Genomic DNA, 24,626 nt, shown 5'->3' with positions numbered 1-24,626 from the left:
TTAGCCGCCTTCAGGCCCAGATTCGTGCCACTTTGAAGAGAGATGTCCAGTATTGGGTGGAAGGGCCGATTCCCTTGCTGGGGAAGGTAAAGGTCGTTACAGGAATGGAAACAAGGGCGTTTTCTTGTGCCTTTGTTCAGGTTTGATTTGAGTAGTTCGTCTGTGCAGAAGGTCCTGCCTGGAGCGTGTGGCTGTTAGGCAGTGAGGAACATCTATCTGGTACAAGCAGGTGGACTGACAATTAGAGGTGATTTTTGCGTCCACAAAAATAGGCTTGTGAAATCCATGATAGACGGTACTCCCCAGCGGCAAAGAGCTCGCAGCGTTTACCGAGGGTTATCGAACCTCCACGCTCAGCACTTCAGAGGATCAGCGTTTGTTCAGTAACCCATGATGAACATGAAGGGTTACAGATAAACTAGATATTAACTGGTTATAGTTAGTAAGTGCCTTTTGTGAGGGAGCTAGTCTGTGTTTTTCCTGTATGAGTATTTCTTTGTCACACCTTCTGAAACTGTCACCATTACCTGTTCCTGTAAATCCGTTGCTTAACAGGGCAAACCAGTAGCCTTTCTGCATGTGAGAATTCTGCTTTTCAGGGAGCAGGAGCCATGTGGTACATGTATGCATACAGCTGAGAGAGATTTATTAAACTTCAAAGCCTTTGATTGATTTTGTCCCTTTTGCAGAACATCCCACTGGATAAGAAATGTTTCTCTCTGGTGATTTTTTTTTGCATGTTTTTGGAGATGGGAGGAACGTTTGGCTGTGACTTTGGATAGTGTGATTTGCACACTGTTCATTTCCATGGGTCTGGTCCTCATTTCCATGTTCTTCGCAAACACACGCTAATGAAATACAAATGAGTGAACTGAAATTTGAATGGGTGATATACTCTTCATATCATGCATACAGCTGCCTTTACATATCAGAATGGTTTCTATGGATTTTGTGACAAAGTAGTCAAGAAAATTAAAACTGACTTTTTTCTCATAGAAAACATTACTTAACAGAAATGTAAACGTTGACTTTGGAAAGTTCAGCTTTTTGTTTCACGACAATGATATCTAAACTGAGTTTCCTACTGCAAAAGAAGCGTGAAATTATGATATTTCCATTATGATATCTAAACTGTTACTGTGTAACCTATCTGAAAAAACTCTTGGTTTTACTGAGATTCTGGCTTGAATCACTGCAATTATTCTGACTTGGAGTGAAACGTGCAATCTCTTGAGAAATCAGAGTTCTTGCTTTTGTTTTGTTTCAGCACTTGATGATATACAAGAACCAGTTCTTAGTTAATATGGTGCAGCAGTGCACTGCTGGTGTCACGAACTAGAAGAGCGATGCTTGTCATCACAAGCTTTACTTAGCATTTCTATCTTTCAGTTTAGTCAAAATGGTCAGCCCTTCTTCATCCGAGCGCAGTTGTTTCCCTACAAACTTCAGTTTGTGTATGACCTATCAATTCCTTTGTGTACTCTTCACCCATGTTCTTAATTGAGTGTATATCTTTCCAGGTATCCTCTAAAGGTCAATCTAAAACGAGCAAAAAAATAAATTGGTGCCATACTGGTAAGTTGGAGCCCCTCTGTTTAAACAGAGGGCAGCCCGAGGGATCGGTGTGTTTCATCGTGGAATCTTATTTACAGGACAATGGGGCAGGGTTGCTTCCCAACCTAGAAGGTGAGAAGTTTGCATTGACTGTAACCATTAAAAAAAGAGACCCAGAGGCTGTAGGATGTAATTGATTCCACTTTTAATAAAGGAAGCGCACAAACACGTATCAGGTGTATGGGCTGCAGTGACGGAGCAGCGTGCAGGACCTTCGGTTCTCTCTGTCTGTTCCCTCCCCCTCCTCACCTGCCTCCTGTGTCTCACAGGGGGAAGCCTGCATAGGAGCTGTGTTTCCTGACGATAGGAGATGCTAGGAGAAGGTCTTTAGAGAGGACGCTGTGTAGGTAGGGACTGGGTGTCATTGGTTTATCACAAGGGTTTCGATTTGTGGTCTGTAATCTCACACCTTTCCATGTGATTCCCTTCTGGTTTTCTAGTTATTATTTCTGTGCTGTCAAACATATTCAAAATTTCTTATAGGGCCTGGGAAAAGATTCATGGATATATCTCTGGAGCAGTTATCTAGTTAATAAGAAATGGAAATTACCAGTGACCTTTACAGGAAAGTGACCTGGGTGAGGCTTATAGCTCAGACTGCTGGAGTCATCTTAGACAGAATTACCTCCCTGCAATACAGCCACCTTCCGCTGAGCAGCAGGTGACAGTGGATCTGGTTTATTGTCTGTTCATGGAGTCCTCCTCTGGCTCCTCATTGATGGAATTCTGGAAATAATCCACTGTGTTCAGATGAGGCTTAAACAAGATGATGTAGCATTTGGGGATATAGTAGATCCCCAAGATACCCAGACTGCTTGCCAAAATGGTACCAATCTGAGCAACAGACCTGAGGACGGTCTTCAGCGTGGTGAAAATAGCAATGAAGAAGATCCAGATGATGAAATAGATTAGGATGGCAAATGTGATCCCCCTGGCAATATTGTACTTCTTCCCAGACGTTTGTACCATGAACGTGCACAGGAAGCAGACGAAGGCTAAGCAGCCATTGCAGCCGTGCATCAGGGCGAAGGCAAACCAGGACTCCGTGCTACACATGAGCAGAACTTCAGTGGGCAGCGACTTGTAGTCCGACAGCAGATAGTCAGGGCCCAGGTGAAGATAGCAGCAACAGAACAAGCACTCGGTGAGGAGGCACAAGGCGACGAGGAGCCAGGCCCGCCTCTGGGTCACCCAGCCCAGGAAGGTGGGTGCGCAGCGAGGGAACTCTGTCACCAGGGTGATCTCAAGGGACTTGATGAAGAAGGTGGAGAAACAACCGTTGAGGCACAGGGCATAGACTATTTGCTGGAGCACGCAGAGGTTGTTGCTGGGCTTCCCTATATAGAGACAGCAGCTGAGGCAGAGCAGCGTGAGTGTGAACAAGGCAAAGAGGTTCCGTTCACCTCCAGAAGCCTGCACAAGGGGAGTCTCAAGATTCTTTAAAAAGAGCGCTGCTGTCAGACAGATCAGGGATATGATGATGGACATCAGCGTTAGCAAGGCGATGGTGAGCGGCTCGTTCCAGAAGAGGTATCTCTCGCTGCGGTCATAGCACTGTGTGCTGCGGGCAGGGGACCACTGATGCTCTAGGCAGGGAGTGCAGGTGGACCTGTCTGCAGAGGAGCAGTGAGAAGCTGAGGACCACCTTGCAGTGGAGTGCTGCTACCCTGCTGCAGGCAGTCCTTGAGGATGGATCACACTCATGAGTTGGGTGGCTAGTTTGGGTGCTGCTTTGTCTACTTTCCCCCACCCCCAAGTACTGGATCTCCAGAGTTTTTGATAGTTTGGTCTTTTTCTTTTTTAATGTTTCCCCCCCTCCCCACTTCTTTTTCTCCACCCTCCCGCAAAAAGGGTCCACATATTTTTTGGCTCTGTTTCCCTTCCCCAGGGAGGATCACCAGTTTCCAGAAGATCCCAGAATTTCATCCTATGACTCTTTTCTACCTGTGACCCTCAAATTCCATGATACCCCTCTCTCCTACCTCTTGAGATAAAACATACGCGTCCTTGGGATCAACAGAGGAAGGTCCCCCACTGAGGATCTGTAGAGCAAGGCTAGGCAACGCACAGCACAACAAAAGGGAGGCAAATATTCTGCCCTGGCAGTGATTCATGGAGGCAGAGCTCACTCTGTAAGCCTGTGTAACCTCCACCACCAGTAAATAGACATAATACAGAGAATTAAAGCCATTTAATTTCTCATACCCCACCTTTAGTGCTCCAGAAGGTGTTTTCTGGACAATCCGTACAGTCGTAGCAGCAGAGGTGGAATCCTTTTATTTGTCTGAATTGTCCTGGTTTACAGTGCCTGAAGCACTCGGATGCGGGTTCCTAGGCAAGCGGAGGAACGAATGTCAGCCAGGTGCCTTCAGGAGAAGCACGGTGTCACCGAGCAAATTGGAAATTGGCTGCGCTGGGGTCAACCCTGGGTCTGAATCTCCCACAGAGCTGGGAATGCCGCCTTCTAGTTTTGCACAACGGAGATACGTTACGTGTTTGCAGAGGAGCCACGACTGGATCCCCCCCAGATCCCGTCGGAGCAGCACGCAGGCTAAGAGCTCCTTAGGAACAGTCCTGCTAAAGTGGCAAATAATTTTACTTCATTTTGCGATTGACTGTCTTTACCTTCTGATCTGCAGTGTGAAACCGAATCTGGGACTTATTGACGTACAAGGACCCTTCGTAGCTGCCTACAGGCAGATGTGTGAGGGTGCTGTTTGTCCAGGACCAGAATATAAGCTTGTAGCCAGTGTTAGTGCTGTGGGATGGATCAAACTTGAAACTTCGGCCGTTCACCTTGAACGGGAGGGTATTCATGAAGTGCAGCAGCTGAGGAGAAAATGAAAATTAGTAGTAAATATGGGGACAGTTGATGTTCTTGCTTGGAGGATGGTAAAGCAGTAAGCTGATTTCTGGCTGAAATCGGTTGCCCCTTCCCTGGGTTAATATTGCAGCTACTGGCCTTCTGGGTGTATTATCGACTGCTCTGTCTATTGTGCCAAGCCCAGTTAGCGGGAGCCAGGATGTAGACCCGGGGTGGGGGGATGCAGGGGGTTGCCTGGCTGAAGGAATTGCTGATGCTGTATTCCTAGCAGGGCAGGGGGCAGGAGCGCAGCGTTACCCCCTCCCTGTCCAGCTGCGTGCAGCTCTGGTGCAGAAATAGGGCACAAATACTTGCTCTTTGTCCCCCCGACCTTTACTCACCTGCCAAGGTCTGACGGCTGCTTTGGGACAGGCTTGGTGGGTGCAGCCCAGCGCTCTGTGCAGCGCGTGGGCCACGCTGTAGACGGCGATGTACACTGGTTGTACCTGCGAGTGCCTCAGCACAGGCGAGACTTCCTGCAGCGAGATGTGGTCACACTCTCTGCAACGTGTGTCCAGTGTGTCGGAATTCGTGGGGTGGTGGAATTCTCTAGTCTCCTGGCAAAATTCATCCTGCTGAACAGAGGTAAAGAGATCAGCGACATACTTCTGGAAGCCAGGGACTGTGCCTGCTTTCATAATGAAGCCCAGGACCGTCCCAATGCTCTGAACGTTCGGGGTGGAGGCAGTGATGTCAGACAAAATCCAGGCTTCAGTGCCAATCCAGACTTTCTTGCTTAGTCCCATCCTGATGCTGTGTTCCAGCAGGGCCTGGGCTGGCTGACTAAAGGCAAAAAGCACAATGATGTTGACTTGGGTCTTGTTAATTAACTTAATGGTATCTTCCAGTTGGGTTTTGGCTTTAGGGTCTGCAAGGTCTGTAGGAATTAGCCCCTCGAATGCAATGCAGATGCTGTGATTGACAGCTGTGTTGAAGAAGAGCCCCTGGGCTCCTCTGCCATATTCATCATCACTTCCAATGGTGGCAACCCAGTTCCATCCAAACTTGTCCAGTAGCAGGACCATACCTTCCACCAAGTTCTTATCGCTGGGAACAGTACGGTAGAAAGATGGGTACAACTCTGTGTTGCTGAGCTTCTCACTGCTGGCTCCATAGCTGACCTGCAAGTTAGAGAAGAGACAACGCAAGTCAAGGAGTAAAACGGAGGGAAGTGTTCACAGTCCAGATCACGTTCCGCCCTCCTTGCTTAGCCTTAGCATGCTAAAATTTCCAAAATGCTGGGTCAGGGTAGTGGGAAGGAAGAATTCATCTAAAGGGAGAGGTTTGATGTGGTGCATTTACCAGAAGAACCATGAACTGGCCCATCACTTGCCTCTGGTGGCACTGTCCCCCGTGGCTATCTCCTTCCACTGCCAGTGGTGTCCGTCATCACAGCACCAGCCCTTAGCATTAATGGCAGTGATAATTAGCTACTTTCTACAAAGGGCGGCACACCCAAGGTTCAGTAGTATCTTAGCTCAGGGCTAAATTTACCTGAGCATTATAGCTCGCTCTGTTGTGGTACCCGAGTACTTAGTCACAGGTGTATTTTCATGGGATGCTCCCAGTTTACGCTGGGAGCTCCGTTATTCCCATTTTACATGGATCACAGAGCAGCCTGACTTATCCCTCTTCTCTGCAGGAAGGTAGACACTGGAGGGTGTTCCAGGAGGGAAGTTTAGTGACCTGCCCACGATCACTTGGGAAATCTGTGGCAGAGAAAAGGCTGGAATCGACTGTTAAAGCGCAGATTCCAGTCTTTTCTAGGTTCAAAGACCTAGAGCATCGACAGTGTTGCTGATCCAAACCCTTCCCCCAGCAAAAAGGAGAATTCTTCCTTCTCCGGAGAGTTTCTTTACCTGTGGGATCAAGAAGAAGCTGAAGAGTTTGGCCGTTTCCAGAGAGAGATCTGACTTATGTGGTCCTACCACAGCGACTGCACGGGGCTGGTAGTCGGTGTAGTTGCACAGCACCCCGATGCCCGTGGTGCCCTTTCGGGTCAGGAAGAGCAAGCTGCGCTGTAAGGCCACCACTGGCTCAAAGCAGCTGTCACACATGTCGTAGCCCAGCTGGACTCCTGGGAGAAGCGAAGTGGAGTTGTTGATCTGATCGATGGCAAACTTCATCCCGAGAGCCCATATTAGACCATCTACAAATAACCTGCAAAGGGAGGTGGAATTAACATGGTTTAATCGAGCTGTTACAACGGTGGTCAGGTTTTCTTCGACATTTTAGCATCCTGTCTGTTGCCACTGTCAGCAGAGCATCCCTGTACCCCCATAGCCTTTGTGAATTTTGTTCTGTGAGTAGAGAAAGCTCTGAGCACCTTTCAAATCTGATTAATCTTGTCTATCAGCAAATATATCCTCTGGGCATCACAGGAGAAGAAGCAGAGGTATAGAGAGACCAGCGTGTTTAGCTGAGAGGGTCAAGACTCGGACAACCCCCTGCTTTTGGCTTTGTGTACTTTGGCCATGAAGCCAGGGGCTCCCAAAGTGCTGTGTGAGCTCATTCAGGAGAGATGTCCACCTTCCTGGGGTTTTCCTCCGCTGTAGAGCTCAGTGCACTGGGCATATCCCCTGCTTTATGGCTTGTAAAGACACAAAGAGTTTGGACCACGCTTTTGTGCGCTTCCGTAGGACACTAGCCTGTCTTTTCGTTCTCCTCACAACGAGCTGTAAGGAGCTTGTGGTGGGATGGAGCGAGCCCCCTTGGGGTAACTGAGTAGCAAATACTGCTCACAGGGTGGCAAGCCTGCAGGGTAGGTGATTCCCTTCCCCCCTTTGCCTTGTGCACAGCACTGAGTGTCCTTTTACCTTGTAAAAGGTGATGGTGCCATCTCCACCTGTCATCTGCCCACGGAGCGCAGTGCAAGCGACAGCAACGTTGGCACCTCTGTGTGTTAGAGTCAACACACGAAGGAAGCGGGTGCTACTAAAAGCTTTCATCAGCATGGGGCTGGTTGTGCCTGAAGTGTGACTGCCATAGCATGAAGATGCTGAAGCATCAAGAAAATGCAAACACATTTTCCATTTTGGGATCAGAAATGGATGGTGCCGTACACCAGCGCTCCAGCACCTTGGAGCTAATCCTTGTTTCCCTCTCAGCTTTCGCGCCTGGCTGTGGGACCATCAGTTGCTCTCAGGATTGCTTTCTTTTCCTTTCTCTTCCCAGCAACTACTCATGAAATTAAGATTCCTCTTACCTTTTGCACACAACCAGTGTGGGCTCTGATCGTGCCGTCAGGTTTACGGTCTCCGTTCCAAGAGGGAACAAGCCTCCTATGATATAATCACCCGGCTGCTGAAACTGAGCCGATAGGCACGTGGGTTTGAGGGCTGCTGCGCAACCAAAGCTCAAGCCCAGCAGCAGGTCAGGGACCATTATTTGTCTATTTTTTGGGGAAATGTTGCGAGGAAATCGCCAAGCGAATGTGGGAGAGGGAACGGGGCAGCGGATTCAGTCTCATTGGTTCCGGGGAGGTCTCTTTAAATAGAACTTGGGAAGATGAAAATAACAGGGAAGAATTTGTTTAGCAAAATGCATTGAATGTCTAACTCTGTGCTTAGTGGGCAATAGTTAAATACGCAACACCCTGGGAGTGCACTTGGTTGCAAATCACTGGCCTGATCCTGGTTTCCTTTGCTCAGTGAGTAGCCCTTACTCAAGCAGAATGACTAACTGAGGTCCTTGTCACAGCTCTGGACTTGTGTAGGGCAGAATTCAGGTGCCTCACTCTAATTTGGACACCTTTTTTTGCTTTAACTCCCCCACCCAAGAAGAACCCTCATCTTTAACGGAATATGTTTGTGGAAACTGTCCCCATTTACAGCTTTCACAAACAGCCTGACTTGTCTAATGCTGGGAGCAGATCTTAAAAAATGAGTGCAGGTTGCTCGCCTCAAAGCATCACCAAGGAGAAGGCACTTTGGCAGGACCAGAATCCAATGAGCTGAAGTGCCCTGTGCAGAGCGGTGCCTGTTACCATCATGCAACCATTACCCATACGGAGGCTGAGGGAGGAAAAAATTTACTCGCCAGCGTTGCCTCCTGCTGTCACCCGAGGTTGTCCCTGGCTGTCTCCCACCCAAACGTTCACTTGGGAGCAGCCTGCACTGAATAAATGGCATGTAGTTTATTTTTAAATGAACTTCAGGATAGTGTGTTCTGTTGCCTGAACTAAAGGGTAATGGTAGGAAACTTACACAGCGGTAATTTTTATTCTTTTTTTGTTCTTAAATTCAAGGTTCCCTCACTGTGGAGACAATCAGATCTTCCTCAGTGCATCGCAAGAACGTGTCTGGAGCAATCCATCCCTGAACTGCAGGGCTGGTGAGCTGTTCTGCTGTTTTTAGGAAATTGTTATTGGCTGATCTAAATTTTTCTCACCCTGAGCTGTGACTTTAACTTCAGTTTAAAAACTTTGGTTTAGGTGTAAGTTCCACAGCATAGTAATTTAGGTTGCATCGTGGTTTGCATTTTTTCTGTCATGTTTGAATTGTAGAAAACAGGATAGGCTCAAAATTGGAAAGTTAAACGACTGCATTTTATTGGTTTATTATATATTTATACTGTATCATAAAAACTGCTTATATTGCCACAGTGATACACCGATTTTGCTACAAGGGTAGGGTATTTTTCCGTGCATGAAGAGAAGCAGGTACGCTGGAGAAAGCCAAGTATGTGAGTAATTCAGGCAAGCAACAGTTGTATCTATCGCTACATTACACAGACATGTTAATACTGACATCCTTTTGAGGACACCTTCCCCTTAATGGAATATTCAAGTGTTAGCTTTAACTAAGAACTTTTTCAAAAGAAGTTACAAAATACAAATTCAGCTGCCTGGAGGGAGAGTTAGGAAAAAAAAAAAAAAAAAAAACCCCAAAAAAAACTGTTTGCATGGTGTGGAAGTCTCACACAGACAATTACTTACTCCTGTCCGTGCTTGCTGTGCCACAGGAGATAGCTGATGCGACGGACTTTTGTGCAAAATATTCAACACCCTCTAGTGAATCTGTGTGCCATTGCAGCTTTCAAATACACTCGCTGCTGGGGAACGTTTTACTTTTCTGAGTTTGGCACCATTAGTGAAAGCTGCCAGGCTCTGAGCTTGCCGAAAGCCAAGTGTAGACCTTCGTTTTACTCCGTGGTAACTCACTGGGGCTGTTAAAAAGGTCCCCGTCGTTTGGAGGCAGAGCAGGACACCAGGAAACCAAAATCACCATTAGGCAGCATCTGGTTTTAATGAGAACAGGCGGACTGATGGAAAGCTGTATTTTATTTGAGGCATACTTTGCACAAAAGGAATGGTTATAAACTTACAGCAACGATATTTTTTTTTTCCCCCTACTGATAAATTCTTTAATGGCAAGAATCAAGTTAATCTTCAACATCAATGTTTATCTCATCGGAGGAATAGGTGAGAATTACTTTTTCTCCCTTGTCCCACTCATTTTCCCATGTGGTCATACTACCATTTCCTCAAGTGATAAACCAATACCAGAAACCTCAACATTTTTTGACTTGACACAGAACATTATCTGACATAATTTAAGGCATTTAATACACTACACAGACGAAACACTAGCTGTATCTGCATCAGACAGCAAGGGAGGCCCAGCATTTTGTAGTTTCTAACGTGGAACTGCTCCCTTCCAGCCCCACAGAACCAGATAGCTTATAAGATACTCTTCAGAAGCACGTTATTCACATACTTTAGTGTCCAGTTAAGTCTCATCTCCATGAGGTAATAGTGATTTCCTGAATTACATAATGTTATATTAGACTAAAATGCCTCCGATCTGAGATACAGTAAAGCATGTTACAGCCTGTGGGCTTCTCCCTCACAGAACTAACAACGTGGTACTTTTCCAGCTTTCAAAAAGCTAAGTAAACTTCATTTTACATACTTCGGGGTGTATATATACAGACACCCCCGCTGTATACAGTGATTTGCAATAGAAGCCATAAGCCTCACAAGGTAGTGACTTAACAGTGCAAGTTTGGATTTCTCCCCTGACAGTAAGAGAAGTCATTTTTGAAGACGTTTGACACATTCATTAAAAAAATAATCATAACAACACAATTTTAGAAGCAGGGCTGGAAAGCAAGGTACAGTCTTAAGTGTCCTGCACGACCCTTTCCTTCTTTAGTGCTAGGGGACAGAGAAATAGCAGCAGTAATCGAATGAGTCTGTGACCACAGGGACACAAAGACCAAGATGTGCATTGCTCAGGATTATAGTCAAGGTTACAGCGTAACAGAGGGTAAACAGGTAACACACACCCCCCCCCCTCTATCCAAGGGCACAAGCTTGTAAAAAAAAGTGGCAATGTGAGCTTGCATGATAAGGTAAGTGTGTTGATGCCACGTCTGGAAGTTGTGCTGTCACGTGAGGTCCTAACTATCGATGTAAACGCACAGGAGCTGCCTCAGTTGTAGAGTTTGAGTTAAAAAGGAAAGCAAAACACCTCCTCCCAGGCTAGCTGGGGTGCTGAAGGTGAATTCAGGAAGAAATCCCTTAAGCACGCTTTGTTAGTGCAGAGCCCAGGCTCTACGTGCATACAGACGGAGATACGTGTGTGTATATATATATATATATATTAAAAAATCGGCACGTTTATATGAAGTGAGGCATCCTGAATAGCTTTGCCAGCTTCAGCTGTCTACAAGGGAAGGGCGAGCGGCCAGGGACGGAGAACCAGGCACTTGCGCATCCCTGCCGTGGCACCGCGCTCGCCCGGCCGGGGCTGGGTGGGTGCTGGGGTGGGTGCCCCCCCTCAGGGGAGGTCAAGCAGCTCGTGCTGGGCAAAGAGCTGCTGGGTGATGTCGTAGACATCGCCGATGTAGGGCAAGGCCTCTCCCAGCATGGCCACAGCCTCCTCGGCCGTGCCCACGTTCATGATCTGCAGGAAGGCGTCGCGGGGCGGCAGCGTGCGGAAGGCCACCGTGGCGGCCTTGCGGATCACCCAGGGGTGGTAGGCGGCCAGGGAGGCGTTGTAGGAGTCGGTGCAGATGGTGGAGGTGCGGGAGTCCTGCCGGGCCGTCCTCAGCCCCTCCAGGAAGAGCTGCAGCCAGCGCAGGGCCCTGTGGAGGCGCAGGACGGTGCGGCAGCCCGAGTCGGGGCGCCCCGGGGCGTCCAGCAGCCCCTGGGCCAGCTCGTAGCGCACCATGGCCTGCAGCGACACGTACTGCTCCCGCTGCTCGCCGCGGCAGTAGTCCTCCATCAGCTGGACCTTGGCCACCGCGTCCTTGGAGATGAAGGAGAAGATGGCGCCCAGCGTGTGGAGGAACCTGCCGGCGGGAGAGACGGGCGGGCGTTAGCGGGCGGCGGCCCCCCCCATCCCTCCCCCTCCCCGCCCCGGCCGGCACTCACCGGATGAGCCCCCGCCAGCCGCTGAGGTAGGGCCCCAGCAGCACCTCCCGCCGCTCCGTCACGCACGCCTGGAAGGCGGCCAGCACCTCCCGCAGGCTGAACGCGCCCGCCATCGCCGCGCGGCACGGGGCGGCGCGGGGCCGGTTGCGCCTGCGCGGCGGCGGCGCTGAGGAGAGGAGCGGGGACGGCCCGGCCCGGCACGGCACGGCACGGCACGGCGGTGAGAGGGGGCGGCCGGGGCCGGGGGGGCTGCGCTCTGGGGTGTGGGGCCGGGGCTGGCGGGAGCTCCACGGCCGGCCTGGCCGCCCCTCACGCAGCTTGGCCAGGCCGGGGCCGGCCTGTGCACCTCGCCCGGGGCTGGCCTGGCCGCCCCTCACGCAGGTTGTCCCCAGCAAGGGCCGGAGCGGGGCCGGGGCTGGCTTGTCCGTCCCGCGCTCAGGCTCTCCCTGACTAGGGCCAGGGCTGGCCTGGCTGCGCCCCGCACAGGCTCTCCCTGACAAGGCCTAGCACCGGCCTGGCTGCGCCCCGCACAGGCTCTCCCTGACTAGGGCCAGGGCTGGCCTGGCTGCGCCTCGCACAGGCTCTCCCGGACCGGGGCAGGGGTCGGCCTGGCTGTTCCTCACGCAGGTTGTCCCTGGCAAGGGCTGGGGCTGGCTCGTCCACACCCTGCACAAGCTCTCCCTGACCAGGGCCGGGGCTGGGGCCAGCCTGTCCTTGCCTCGCACCGGCTCCTCGATGAGGGCGAAGGCCAGCAGGCGCTGCCAGGTCACGCTCAGAAATGCGGCGTTGTGTATGGTATGAATAAAGAAACCCCGCGTTGCTGCTGCCCCGCAGGAGCCTGCTCCTTTCCCTGCCTGCAGGCGCGGCCCCTGCTCCTGGCTCACAGCGCTGATGCCCATCACCAAAGCCCATCAGGCCCGAATTGCCAGGAGCTGTTAATCATCCCTGTGTTGATCTGACTTGTGTTTTCTGACTGTCTTCCCTCCAGGAAGAAGTTGGACCTCTGCTTAAGTCTTCTGTCTGGTACTGAAAAAGAATTGAAATGGCAGCTGTAAAACAGGCTAAATCTTCTCTTCTTTTTGCAGTCCCCATTAGAGTGTTTCGGAAATAATTTGCCATGCAGTTTGAGGTTTAGAGTTTGTTAAAATGCCTGAAATCAAAGTCACTCCCTTGGGTAAGTCCAATCTAAAATCATCCTGGAATAGAAACACAGAATAACTGTGGAGTTTAGGATTCAAAGTAATATGCGCTGGACTGCTGGGGACATGTGTGCCTTTCCATGCCACCAAAAGCTGGCCATGGGGTCGCATCACACAGCATCCTGATTTGATTCTTGTTCATATGTTACTGTCCTCCTTTTGAATCAACTGAGACTCAAACAGCCTGGTAACTCTTTATTTTGATTACAGGATTCATTAGCGCATACTGGTAAAGGCATCATAGTATTTTACAGTATTGATAGAGCATTAGTTAACCGTGTTAAAGATCTACAGGAAGTAAATTTTTCTCTCTTTCCTTTTTTTATTGGTTGCACAGAAATTGTTGGGATACCTTTATGTACTGTGAGGGCAGAGGATGTGCTGAACAAAGCTGCTTTATCCTGGGGAATAGTTTTCTGGCTTGGTATGGACCTGGCTGTAGTCGAGAGAGTCTTCTTAACAGAGGTCTGTGCTTTCACTGAGAGGAAGATTACTTGAGGCAGTGCAGCCCTGGGAACTTTGAGTTCCATGCTAGTCCTTTCCAGATAAGAGATTATTTTACTCTTACTCAAAGCTGTAGCTGTGATCACACAGCAGTGGGCAGAGAACACACGTGCCCTGCATCTGAACTGCTTATGGGTTTGGGCGCAGTGCTGTATTCACTGCAGTTTTGCAGCTGCTGCTGGAAGACCCTCTCGTAAGCTCAGGTAAGTCAGTTCAGATTTGCTTACCCTCTGCTTGCTTGCAGGATCTGCTTGCAACAGATGTACTCGCTTGGGCGAAAGAACGTAGTCTTTTCTTGCATCAGAAAAGGGCTAGGAACTCTGTATGGACTGTTAAATGCTTCTCTTGGGAAGTGATTGTAAATTTCCCAGAAATGTCTTATTTGTCTTTCTTTTGCTTGGGTCAGGAGCTGGCCAGGATGTGGGGCGCAGCTGTATCCTTGTGTCTATTGCCGGGAAAAATGTCATGCTTGACTGTGGGATGCACATGGGCTACAACGATGATGTGAGTATGGTGGAGAAGCCTGAACATGGTGTAGAGATGCTTTCCAGGTGCGTCTGCCTGGCCTTTCCCAGCAGGGCTCCTGGTGCGTTGTTCTGCTCCGTTCCCTTTTATTTTGAACATGGCCTGGCTCATCTTAGGTGATGTGGGGGTAACGTTAGCTAGATGTGCATTATTGGGCTCGTGTATCAGCCACTGCTGGAGCTGGATTGTGCCAGAGAATGAACTGTTACCCCCCCAACATGTTGCCTTCCCGTATAAGAGGTATTCCTGGTCTGTGCCACCATCTGACCATCCTTTCCCAGGGTTGTGGACTCAAAAAATACTCAGCAAGCTGTGAATGCTGCATTTGGGGAGGTTTTGGTCTTCCTGTATTTCTTCTATCTTCTAATGACAGGATTAATGCTTTAAAGCATAGCTAGGCTACTCTTGATACAGCGCTTGGTTTTGGGCAGTTAATTAGTTGCGGGATCTGTGTGATGTATCTCTGATGCTTTAGAGAGAGCGCCAGGAAATACTCCAGATGTTTGGTCACTTGATACTCACAGGAAAGGAGTAATGGCAGAAATCCTCTGTGAGATAGGCAGAGCTAAAGCATGGCACGGCAAACGCACCATTAGAGAAAAGGTTTTGAGTGTTTCTGCTTTAATGCCTGCGGGGAAGCTAAAACGCATTGGTCACCTGTTTTACTTTGAAGATCAACTTGGCTGTAATTTATTTATTCGTGAGGTCAGTTTCCCTGTCTGCCCTCTGGCAGCCCTTCCCTTCTTTGACACTTTTTGCCCAAAACCACTGATGGTGCTGCCTGCAGCTCTTACCGTGTTGCTGACACTGGTGCGGTCTGCTGCCTTACTGCAGTTTTGCCTCGAGATGGATTATAGCACCTTCCCAGCGTTCCAGGTCATCCACGCCATTGTTTTGTTGGATTAGTAATGTGGTATTAACCAGCTTTGTTGTGTGACAGATAGCCTGTTTTTTTTCCTGTCTTTGCAGAGACGCTTTCCTGACTTTTCTTACATTACTCAGAATGGAAGGCTGACTGACTTTCTAGACTGCGTGATCATCAGGTGAGGAAGCTTCCTTCCTTGTCAGAGCTCAAATAGGAAACGGGAAAGCTTTGTATAGTGTCCCTAGCAACCCAAACTTTCATCATTTGGCTAGTTCCTCTATGTCATGCAGAGCTTTAAAAATCTGAAGCAAGATCTGAGAACCAGGCAAGCTAAATTCCTGTGCCACATTTCCTTTATCCTTTGTGTCTTTTTGCAGCCACTTTCATTTGGACCATTGTGGAGCTTTACCATATTTCAGTGAAATGGTCGGTTACGATGGGCCCATTTACATGACGCATCCTACCAAGGCCATCTGCCCCATCCTCCTGGAGGACTATCGGAAAATAACTGTAGATAAGAAAGGGGAAACAAACTTCTTCACTTCTCAAATGATTAAAGACTGTATGAAAAAAGTAGTTGCTGTGCATCTTCACCAGACAGTTCAGGTAAACGATCATTTCTGCATACTCTTGGGTCACACCAACTGGATTGTTGTAGAAGGCAGAGCAATTTTACGTCTGTGTTTGTTTGTTTTTTTTTTTAATGTTTGCTCTAATGCTGCATTTGCCTGTTTGTGTAGGTGGATGAGGAGCTGGAGATCAAGGCATACTATGCAGGCCATGTGCTAGGAGCAGCCATGTTCCAGATTAAGGTTGGCTGCGAGTCAGTTGTGTACACTGTAAGTAAGGACAACGGCGTAGATACCTGCACCGCCTTTTAATGGCCCATCCGGTTACCTTCAGCATGTTAACGGATCTCTCTTCTTCCATTAGGGCGATTATAACATGACACCAGACAGACATTTAGGGTGAGTAGGAAGCTGAGTTTCTGTGAGTTGTATATGTTTCTGCCAGGAAGATTTTAGCACAGCTTCTGTTTATACTAGGGGTTTATCAGCATTGATTCTTTGTTAGGAGACTGGAATGTTTAGTGATGTTTTTGCTGGAAAGATAAATGCAATTTTGAATTGTGAGAATGAACAGATCTGCATTGATTCTTCCAGACAGACCTTAATGTAATCTTCTTCTGAATACTCACACTAATCTATTTTTAAGGCTGTATAACAATGGGACTTAGATGTTTGAAATGTTTTGTTGTCACGGTATCTTCTAAATGTCTTTACTTTCTAAGAGAGTGCCAATGACAAACTTTATTTTTACTAGGATATATGAGAGATTTAGAATACTTCTATTTAGAGTAATGTTTTAATGCATTTAGGACAAGTAATAGACTGGAGAAGGACTGCTTTTCAAAATTTGTAGTCTCTTCTGAACTGGATTAATTTAAAGAAAGCATAGCCTGCAAAGAGAGGGTCCTGGTGCTGCCACAGAACTCCTGGGTGGCTTTGGGAAGCTGATGCACATCTGCATCGTGTTGCAGCTCCTGCAAATGGAGATGGTGACGTTCTCCACCTTTGAGACCTGCAGATCAGAAGTGCCAGCTACCTTCTCTTAAATTGATTGGTGTTTTATAAAATTCTTTTTGTTTTAGTGCTGCCTGGATCGATAAGTGTCGCCCAGATTTATTAATAAGTGAATCTACCTATGCCACAACTATCAGAGATTCCAAACGCTGCAGAGAAAGAGACTTCTTGAAGAAAGTTCATGAGACTGTAGAAAGAGGAGGGAAGGTATGGCATTTTGATAATCTAAGTGATGTGATGTTGGTTTTCTTCTGTGAAGCTCTTGTTGGCTCTGTAGTGCTAACTCGGGCACCTATGTATGATTACTATGTGAAACTGAAAAAGAATTTTTATATTCCTCCGTCTGTACCTTAAAAGAGAGAATATGAAGCATTTAAACTATGGCAGGAAGGAAACCAGACTATGAGTTAATGAGAGAGTAAGGGAAGTGCTATGCTTACAGTCTGCAAATATTGAGGGTATCATCTTGGTGTCCATTTCCATAAACGATGCCAGAATTTTTGCTCTCAGCAACTTGTTTTTGTATAACCCAGGAGAGGACAGAACTGAATGTATTCATGAGCACCGTGCCCTGCCAGAGATCTTCCTCAGTGTGTGTGACAGAGGTCTTAGCCGAGCAGGCAGGTGCTCATCAAATCTCAGTGCCTTTTGCTCCAAAGCTGCAGAAAACCACATTGCTGTGGAAAGAAAGGTCGGCAAAAAGTGTATCAGAGAGTGAGAGGGAACTGAAGGCTTGTTCAGAGATGGCGGTTTGGGTCTCTCAGCCTGTAAATCATCTCTCTGTTGCAGGTTCTTATCCCAGTTTTTGCCCTTGGACGTGCCCAGGAACTTTGCATTTTATTGGAAACTTTCTGGTGAGTGCAGTCTCCCCTGTGTGTGACTCCTTCACCTCCTTTTTGTCCTCCTCGTGCTGTGGTCCCGGCAGGTTTCTGTGATTCTCTCGTGCCTGTTTAGTACAGCTGTTCTCATTAATATTCCTCTCTGCGTCGGCCCGTGCTGGCAGTTGCAGAATTACTTCTTTCCACGTACTTCCCCATGTTCCTGGCTCTAAGCAGGAAACTAACGTTTTCTTCTCCCCAGTCACTCTCCACTCCTCCCCCAGACACTTGGGATCAACTGTCCTTTAAAAAACGCGATTGCGTCTTTGTCACATTGTAAAATTGTTTTCATGGGAGTGCGAGGAGGGATGAACAAGTATTAAACTTACGCATAAACATTGTCTGGAAATGTTTTTGATAATACTAAATGATACTGCTTTTAATTATTTCCCATAGCAGAGTGATTAGTGTTTGTAACAGAAGGAAGCTGTGTGTAGTGGGTGAGGGGGTGAATTGGGCTAAAGCTACTTTTCAGTAAAGCTAATGCATAGTGACGTAGCATTGTCATAGTACTGATTTGTAGCTTGTTGAGAGTCGGGTATGCACTAAAAAATATCTTTGGTGCCTACATGGATTTACGGACTTCCAGCATGGATAGCTAGGATCCTAACTTGGCCTTCACACCTATCTGGAATGCTTCTTTCTACAGGGAAAGAATGAACTTGAAGGCTCCAATTTATTTTTCCACGGGACTGACAGAGAAGGCCAATCATTACTACAAGCTCTTCATCACCTGGACGAATCAGAAAATCCGGAAAACATTTGTGCAGAGGAACATGTTTGAATTCAAACACATCAAAGCGTTCGATCGGGCCTTTGCAGACAACCCAGGGCCTATGGTAGGTGGGCATTAACACCTGATGGGGCAGGGCTGCAGGTTCAGGGAGCTGCTTTTGTACCATTTTGTTTCTGGCTAAGGCAAACAGGCAGTTGCAAAAGCTAGGCATCCTCTACCCCATTAATATCAGCTTTAATATCCCATCTAAAACCCTTCTGTGGCCAGGCTGAGTGCTTTTATCTCTGTAACTATTAAAGATATTTCCATCTTTATTTCAGTAAAGGTAAAATGCCCAGAGAAAATAAAAATGATTGCATGTTCATATAATCTGTACCTCTGGGTTTGATCCAAATGATAATTTTTACAGTATATTGTTTTACTTAAGTCAGGAGGCAAACCCTTCCCGACACAATCTCTTATTGCTGGTTTTATTTCTGGTTTATTAGGCAGCAGTTGCAAGAGGAATCTGCCGAGCATGATAGCGCCATTATAAAACCATTCAAAGCTTTTATCAGGCACTGTGGATGCTCACAAAAATTTCCTAAAACAGTAGTTCAACTTCCATGAAAATTAGACAAGGTTGGAAAAAATAAAATAGGAAAAGTCCCCATTAGAGCTTTGCTGTAGTAAGTGTGCTGTAACGTGTATTAGTGGATACTCCACAGTTTTAGGGTGTTTGTTTATATATTACAAGTAATGGAAAAAAACTGTGTTGTGTGGTGATTCTTGGCACATCTTCGAATTCCAGGTTGTGTTTGCAACGCCTGGTATGCTTCATGCGGGACAGTCCCTTCAAATCTTCAGGAAATGGGCAGGGAATGAAAAGAATATGGTAAGAAATTCTTGTTTCCTTGAGTGATGTTTTGTGTTAACATGGTAGCGGCACTGATGCTGTTGTAGGAGCAGAGGCTGTGGGGAAGGCTTTCCTGAGTACCTGGGGGTAAGGGACATGAGGCCTCTACCAAACCAGCCCGGGGCAGAGTCTTTCAAACTGCGTTTTCTTTGCTGTGTGTGACGGGGCACGCAGAGGAGGAGGTCATTGTCTCAGACAGGAGGCTGTGGGAGACTTTATTTTCAGAAATGCTTTCACTACTATGAAGCTGCTTCAGAGACATTTGTAACTAGCGTTAATCCTTAGTGGTGTATAGATTTCAGCGGTTTGCTTTCTAGTTTCATTTTGATGTGTGTGCTGGGGTTGGGTGTTCGCAAGCTGCAGAACAAAGCAAGCAGCTTTCCAGTGTGGGGTGGTCTGTGTAATGGGGGGAACACAAATTAACATCAGCATTATGCATTTGTGGCCGTTTTTCTGTTCACGGCAGCTACGCTGCGCACAGTCCACGTGCCGAGTTGGTAGATGTTTCTGGTTTCCTTCTCAGGTCATCATGCCTGGCTACTGTGTGCAGGGAACTGTAGGCCATAAGATTCTGAGTGGGCAGCGCAAGCTGGAAATGGAAGGAAGACAAATAGTAAGTTTTATTTTCAAGGAAGAGGATTTTGGGGAAGTTCCTCAGAACTTCAGGTGGTAGTTACGCCACCGTGTACCTGTAATGGGAACGTGCTACATACAGCATTGAAAATGCCCAGTTAACGGTTGGACTAGGGTTTCTTCCCATTTGCCATACTTTACATTAGCAACAGTTTGTCTTTTTTTCTGCTGTAAGACTTTGTCAGGGGCATATTTAGGATGTTTAACAACTAGGCCCCGTTAGCCAGCTAGGTAAAACTGATATATTTTTAGGCAGACAGGGACACTAAGAAACCTGATACCAGCTGTCCTTAAATATTGATTTGTTTTGGCAGATGTGTGACATGTACCGTGCTCTGAAATGGGGCAGTTTGATCCTTAAGTTATTGAAAGCTGCTCTGCACAGCATCGCCTGCGGTCTGTGCTGGGAAGCAGCTCCCTCTCCAACCTCATTTTCCAATTCAGCTGTTCTGCTTCCTGCCTTAAACTAAATACGGAGGAGTCTGGGGGGTCTGTTTGCGTGTGGTGTACAAGCTGTAGTGAGCCACAGCGATTCCTGACCCACAAAGCCCGTGCTTTCTGCTCCTCTGCAGCTGGAAGTAAAGATGCAGGTGGAGTACATGTCCTTCAGTGCCCACGCAGATGCCAAGGGAATAATGCAGCTGATTCGCCAGGCTGAGCCACGAAACGTTCTCCTGGTCCATGGTGAAGCGAAGAAAATGGAGTTTCTGAAGCAGAAAATAGAACAGGAATTTCGTACGTATGGTGTTGGTACTGCAGAGGGAACGGCGGTAGAAGGCAGGCCTTACAGCTCACCTGCTCAATCCACCGGACCTCAGCACAGTCAGGCATAATTAACACACGGGACCGGGCACCCTTCGGAAATGTAGTATCCATGACATATCTTAACATGTTAAGCTCATTTAATTTTAATGTCCGTTTGGACTTGAAGTAGGTGGTTTTTTTGTTATGTTTGTATTGTTACAGTTCAGCACTTACTGAATTTGTATTTCTTTAGACTCCTAAAAGAAGGTGAGGTGGGCAGGGTACAGCTGAAGTTGTAAGTTAGCAACTGCAGTTAAATGGAATGAACTCTGGGGAAAAAAAAAAAAATTATTCCTTGGAAACAGCCAGCTCTTAAATGCCGAGTGGAGAAAGCATAGAGTTCACATGGGATGGTCACTGTCACAATGTCACTGCAGTGATTTGTTAGCAGCATCAGTGGGGGCCGTTTTGTTGCAGTCTGTTAGTGTGTCACCCCCTGCAGGGGGTCAGGACAGCTAGGCTGCTGGGTGTTGCCCCGAGGCGGGTTCTGAGGGTTCGGGTAAGGTTGTGAGCCTCAAGTCTGGGCAGCAGTTCTACTTTACAGCCTCTTTTCAAATCCCTGGTATTAATTTTCAGCAGATCGCTGTTAAACTTCGCTCCCCGTCCCGCACAGCTGCGAGAGGCCTCTGCCAAAACGACAGCGCTCGCAGGCTGCGCGCGGGCTGCTTGTGGGTGCGCTGGCGGCCTGGGCTTGGCCATGCTGCTGCCGCAGCCCCTCTGACGTGGGTCATTCACATTGCAGATGTCAACTGTTACATGCCTGCAAACGGGGAGACCGCCACAATATTCACCAATCCCAGCATTCCAGTGGACATATCCCTGGGACTCCTGAAGAGAGAAACAGCAATAGGTGATGCGCTTTGAGCCAAGGATTTCATCTTTTGGGCCCTGCCGCTGTGTCGCATGCTGCTTGCGTTAGGTGGGAGCAGTGCTGCAGGGCTGCCTGCAGCAGTGGTGGCTGACAGCAGCATTTCCTGTACAAGAACTGCTTTTATGAGCACATAGGGGGTGAGAAGGCTTCCTGTGAGATGAAGTGGCTACTGTGCTGGGATTGTATATTCAATAACTTTTAAAAACAAGTACGCACACTACCTTGTTTTGCCCATTCCCTATGAAAACAAAGTCCGTGGATGCTTTTACTCGCTAAGTCTGTGAAAACTAGAATTACTTTTATAAACCCAATTTTAAAAAAGCTATCTAAAACCTTTCAAATCGGGAAGCACCATGGGAAGGGAGGCAGTTGCTCTGTATTACTAATCATGGCTTCTTATGTGCCTGGAGCTCTGACAATGGTGTAAGCACCAGGCGCTCCAACGGACAGGAGAACAAAGATGTAAAATCTGTGTCTCTGAACCTGAGCAGGGACTCAGAAATCCAATCTGTTTGGTACTGTAGCAGTCATCTGGTGTGAAAAGTGTGTGCATCGTCATTAACACTGTCGTCTTTCTCTTCCATTGGCCTCGATTTAGGTCTGTTACCGGATGCCAAGAAGCCCAAGCTAATGCATGGCACATTAATGATGAAGGATAATGTAAGTAAAAGAAGAGCAATCTGTAAAACAGACTCTTTAGCTTGTCAGTTGTCTTGACTGATAGTCCTCACTAGTCCCACAACTCCAGAGTTAGGATCTTGCTATTCATGAGCGCAGGGCGGGTGGTGGTAGAATTTTTACTGGTCAGTCTGGTGCATGCTCACAGGTAGTCTCATGAAATGGGTAAATCTGAAGAGCTGCTTCTGTCCTAAGGCTTGTTTCCCCCCCTGGCCCCCTGCAGCCACTCTGAGGAAACTGGGGGTTCCATCTCCGAATCCAAGGTGCTCCCGGTTCACTGTGCCTGTAAAAACCAAAAGACTCCCAAAGCAGCCTGTTGTTGGTACACCTCGGTTTGTGGGACAGGGATGGAAAGGTGCCAAGGGAGGAATTCTTACCCTGTAACCTCATGTTTATATTTAAGCAAATCATTCCCCCTGATAAAGAGGTTAAACCAGCTTCCATTCAGAGAGCAACTTCCACTTGGGGAAATAAGGTGTTGGTGTGAGTCTTTAGGTGGATGTTTTGCCGCTGTCTTGGCTCTGCCTTTGCTGTCTGTCATACGCTCGTGCCCAGCTGTTACTGCTTGCAAGTAGCCACAGAAATGTGCTGAGACATTTCAGAGATTGAAAGGAAAGGATCTTGCCTGCTGGAGTTTTGCAGTGAGGAAGAAAGACCTGTGAGCAGGAATAAAACTTCAGAAAGTGCAAAGAAATGGTTTATAAGGGGTTTGTATTTTCCTTTGCAGAGCTTCCGCCTGGTTTCTCCTGAGCAGGCCCTGAAGGAGCTGGGCCTTACAGAACATCAGCTGCGTTTCACCTGCCGCGTTCACATCCAGGATCCACGGAAAGAACATGAGACGGTGCTTCGTGTGTACAACCACCTCAAAGGGTGAGTCTGTAGCCGCTTTTATCCCTCCCAGGGATGGACTTCAGCTTATCACACTTAATGTAGGTCGTGCTAGTGCCCCCTCCTCCAGGGAACACAGAGAAAATTCTCCTTTTTAGATTTTAGTCTGCGTAGCTGATGTAACCAGCGCAGCAGTTACACTGCAGTGGCAGAGGCTGGTAGTCAGTCTACAAGCCCGCGGTCTTTGCCAAGCCTAGAGCGGTCCACCTGACCTCTTCCTTCACAAGCCAGCAGCAGGTAAACCTGAAACGCTGGCGGATTCAGAGTAGCCCTTTGCTCAGATGAACAGGGTTCACATTGGAGCTACAGAAATAAATTCTGTAGGAACCCTACTTGATTAATGTAAGAACCAAACCAAGCAAGCTATGACTCGGGCCCCTTCTCCCTTCCTTGCTGGCTCAGACATGCTGAAGGTAGTAACGATGTGCTGGTGTTTGGGATCCAGAACTAGAGGGGGTGACCCCACTGAAAATAGCTCACCTGTCTTCTCTCTTACCAGGGTCCTGAAGGATTATTCCGTGCAGCACCTCCCCGACGGCTCCATAACAGTGGAGTCCATTCTTATCCAAGCCACAGCACACTCAGAGGATCAAGGAACCAAAGTCCTGCTCGTATCCTGGACTTACCAGGTAGGAATACCAGCAGACACGCTTCTCCGGCAGCTCTGACCTTAACTCCTTGCGGCCCGAACTGTCCTGCACCCTGGGCCGCTCTGCCACCACACTGAGGTAGCTCGAGTCAAGATGGTGAGGCCAGTCCCTGCTGTTTTCTTCACCATTTTAGGTTTAGTACAAATCATTTTACAGGAACTCTACTGAGTCGGTTTTCTCTGGGACCACTGACCTCAAGGCAACTGATCTGAAGTAACTGCACTTACATAGTTACAGTCATTTCAAGGGCACTGTAGTATCCAGCTCCTGAAGGCTCAGCTGTATCACTGCTGCCGTACAGAGCGTGGCAGTGTTTTATATTCTATCTCTTAGCTTTCTGCTTGTCGGTTGAAGTTTTACACCTAGCTAACACAAAGCTGTGGCAAGATTAGACATAGTCATTGTGTTTTCTTCCTTTCAAAGGTACGCATTCTATGGCTGTATTTTTAAATGCTTTATTTGCAGTAAGGGAAGGCCTTCTTGAGGGCAAAGCAAAACAAGTAAAAATCAATGGTTCTTTATGCTTTGCTTTCAAGAAAAATGGTCCTTTTCCTCAAATGTGACACCTCAGGTCCAGGCGCCGACTTTGACAAATGAGAGTTTGACACTGGTGTTTTGAAAGAGCACCCAGAAATGGGTTTGTGCTAACTGGACTGGCTTCCGCTTCCGAGCAGCGGTAACAGTAGATTGTGCTGGGCCTAAGAATTGTTTCAGTCTGTTTCCAAGTACCAGAGTTGAATTTACTGGCCCAGGTGGGAAAGTCAAGTAGAAGGCGATGGCTTTCATCCTGTTTCTCTCTGTTCTCCCTAGGATGAAGAACTGGGCAGCTATCTCACATCCCTCCTGAAAAAGGGACTGCCTCAGAGCACGGCATGAGCAACAGGCACAGCGGTGTTTCAGAGAGACTTAGATTTTATTTTGTTTACATGGTGAATGTTTTCTGGTTTTCTTTTAATAAAGGAATTAAAGTGTTCAATTAGTGCAGTGCCAGTGCATACTGTTCAACAGTACCGCGATCATCCCCCAGTGGAGACCCATCCAGGGAGGCATCGCGGCTGCAAA

General features: G+C 47.8%; 3 protein-coding genes across 3 annotated transcripts; 1 reads left to right on the top strand and 2 right to left on the bottom strand.

Moving 5' to 3' along the window:
• Positions 1 to 1,802: 1,802 nt before the first annotated feature.
• TAS1R3 (taste 1 receptor member 3) lies at positions 1,803 to 7,861 on the bottom strand. The gene is made up of 6 exons (XM_040587264.1): positions 7,683 to 7,861; positions 6,337 to 6,637; positions 4,819 to 5,598; positions 4,240 to 4,443; positions 3,825 to 3,945; positions 1,803 to 3,227 (listed from the first exon to the last, which is right to left on the bottom strand). Exons 1-6 carry the CDS (start codon positions 7,859 to 7,861, stop codon positions 2,293 to 2,295), a joined length of 2,520 nt encoding a protein of 839 aa, XP_040443198.1. The 3' UTR covers positions 1,803 to 2,292.
• Positions 7,862 to 9,740: 1,879 nt separating this feature from the next.
• Positions 9,741 to 12,974, bottom strand: LOC121084271 (ceramide-1-phosphate transfer protein). The gene is made up of 3 exons (XM_040585579.1): positions 12,843 to 12,974; positions 11,856 to 12,064; positions 9,741 to 11,773 (listed from the first exon to the last, which is right to left on the bottom strand). Exons 1-3 carry the CDS (start codon positions 12,972 to 12,974, stop codon positions 11,260 to 11,262), a joined length of 855 nt encoding a protein of 284 aa, XP_040441513.1. The 3' UTR covers positions 9,741 to 11,259.
• INTS11 (integrator complex subunit 11) lies at positions 12,942 to 24,540 on the top strand. Its single transcript, XM_040585575.1, has 17 exons — positions 12,942 to 13,029; positions 13,965 to 14,062; positions 15,053 to 15,126; positions 15,326 to 15,554; positions 15,689 to 15,787; positions 15,882 to 15,916; positions 16,600 to 16,738; positions 17,321 to 17,385; positions 18,059 to 18,248; positions 18,936 to 19,019; positions 19,564 to 19,653; positions 20,246 to 20,408; positions 21,220 to 21,327; positions 21,947 to 22,008; positions 22,754 to 22,896; positions 23,414 to 23,543; positions 24,375 to 24,540. Exons 1-17 carry the CDS (start codon positions 13,002 to 13,004, stop codon positions 24,438 to 24,440), a joined length of 1,803 nt encoding a protein of 600 aa, XP_040441509.1. The 5' UTR covers positions 12,942 to 13,001; the 3' UTR covers positions 24,441 to 24,540.
• Positions 24,541 to 24,626: the final 86 nt, after the last annotated feature.

Source organism: Falco naumanni, chromosome 3 (assembly GCF_017639655.2).
Source record: "Falco naumanni isolate bFalNau1 chromosome 3, bFalNau1.pat, whole genome shotgun sequence".
In the NCBI taxonomy this organism is placed as follows: Eukaryota; Metazoa; Chordata; class Aves; order Falconiformes; family Falconidae; genus Falco; species Falco naumanni.
The sequence above is the reverse complement of the archived record's forward strand: the minus strand, read 5'-3'. Positions and strand labels throughout refer to the sequence as shown.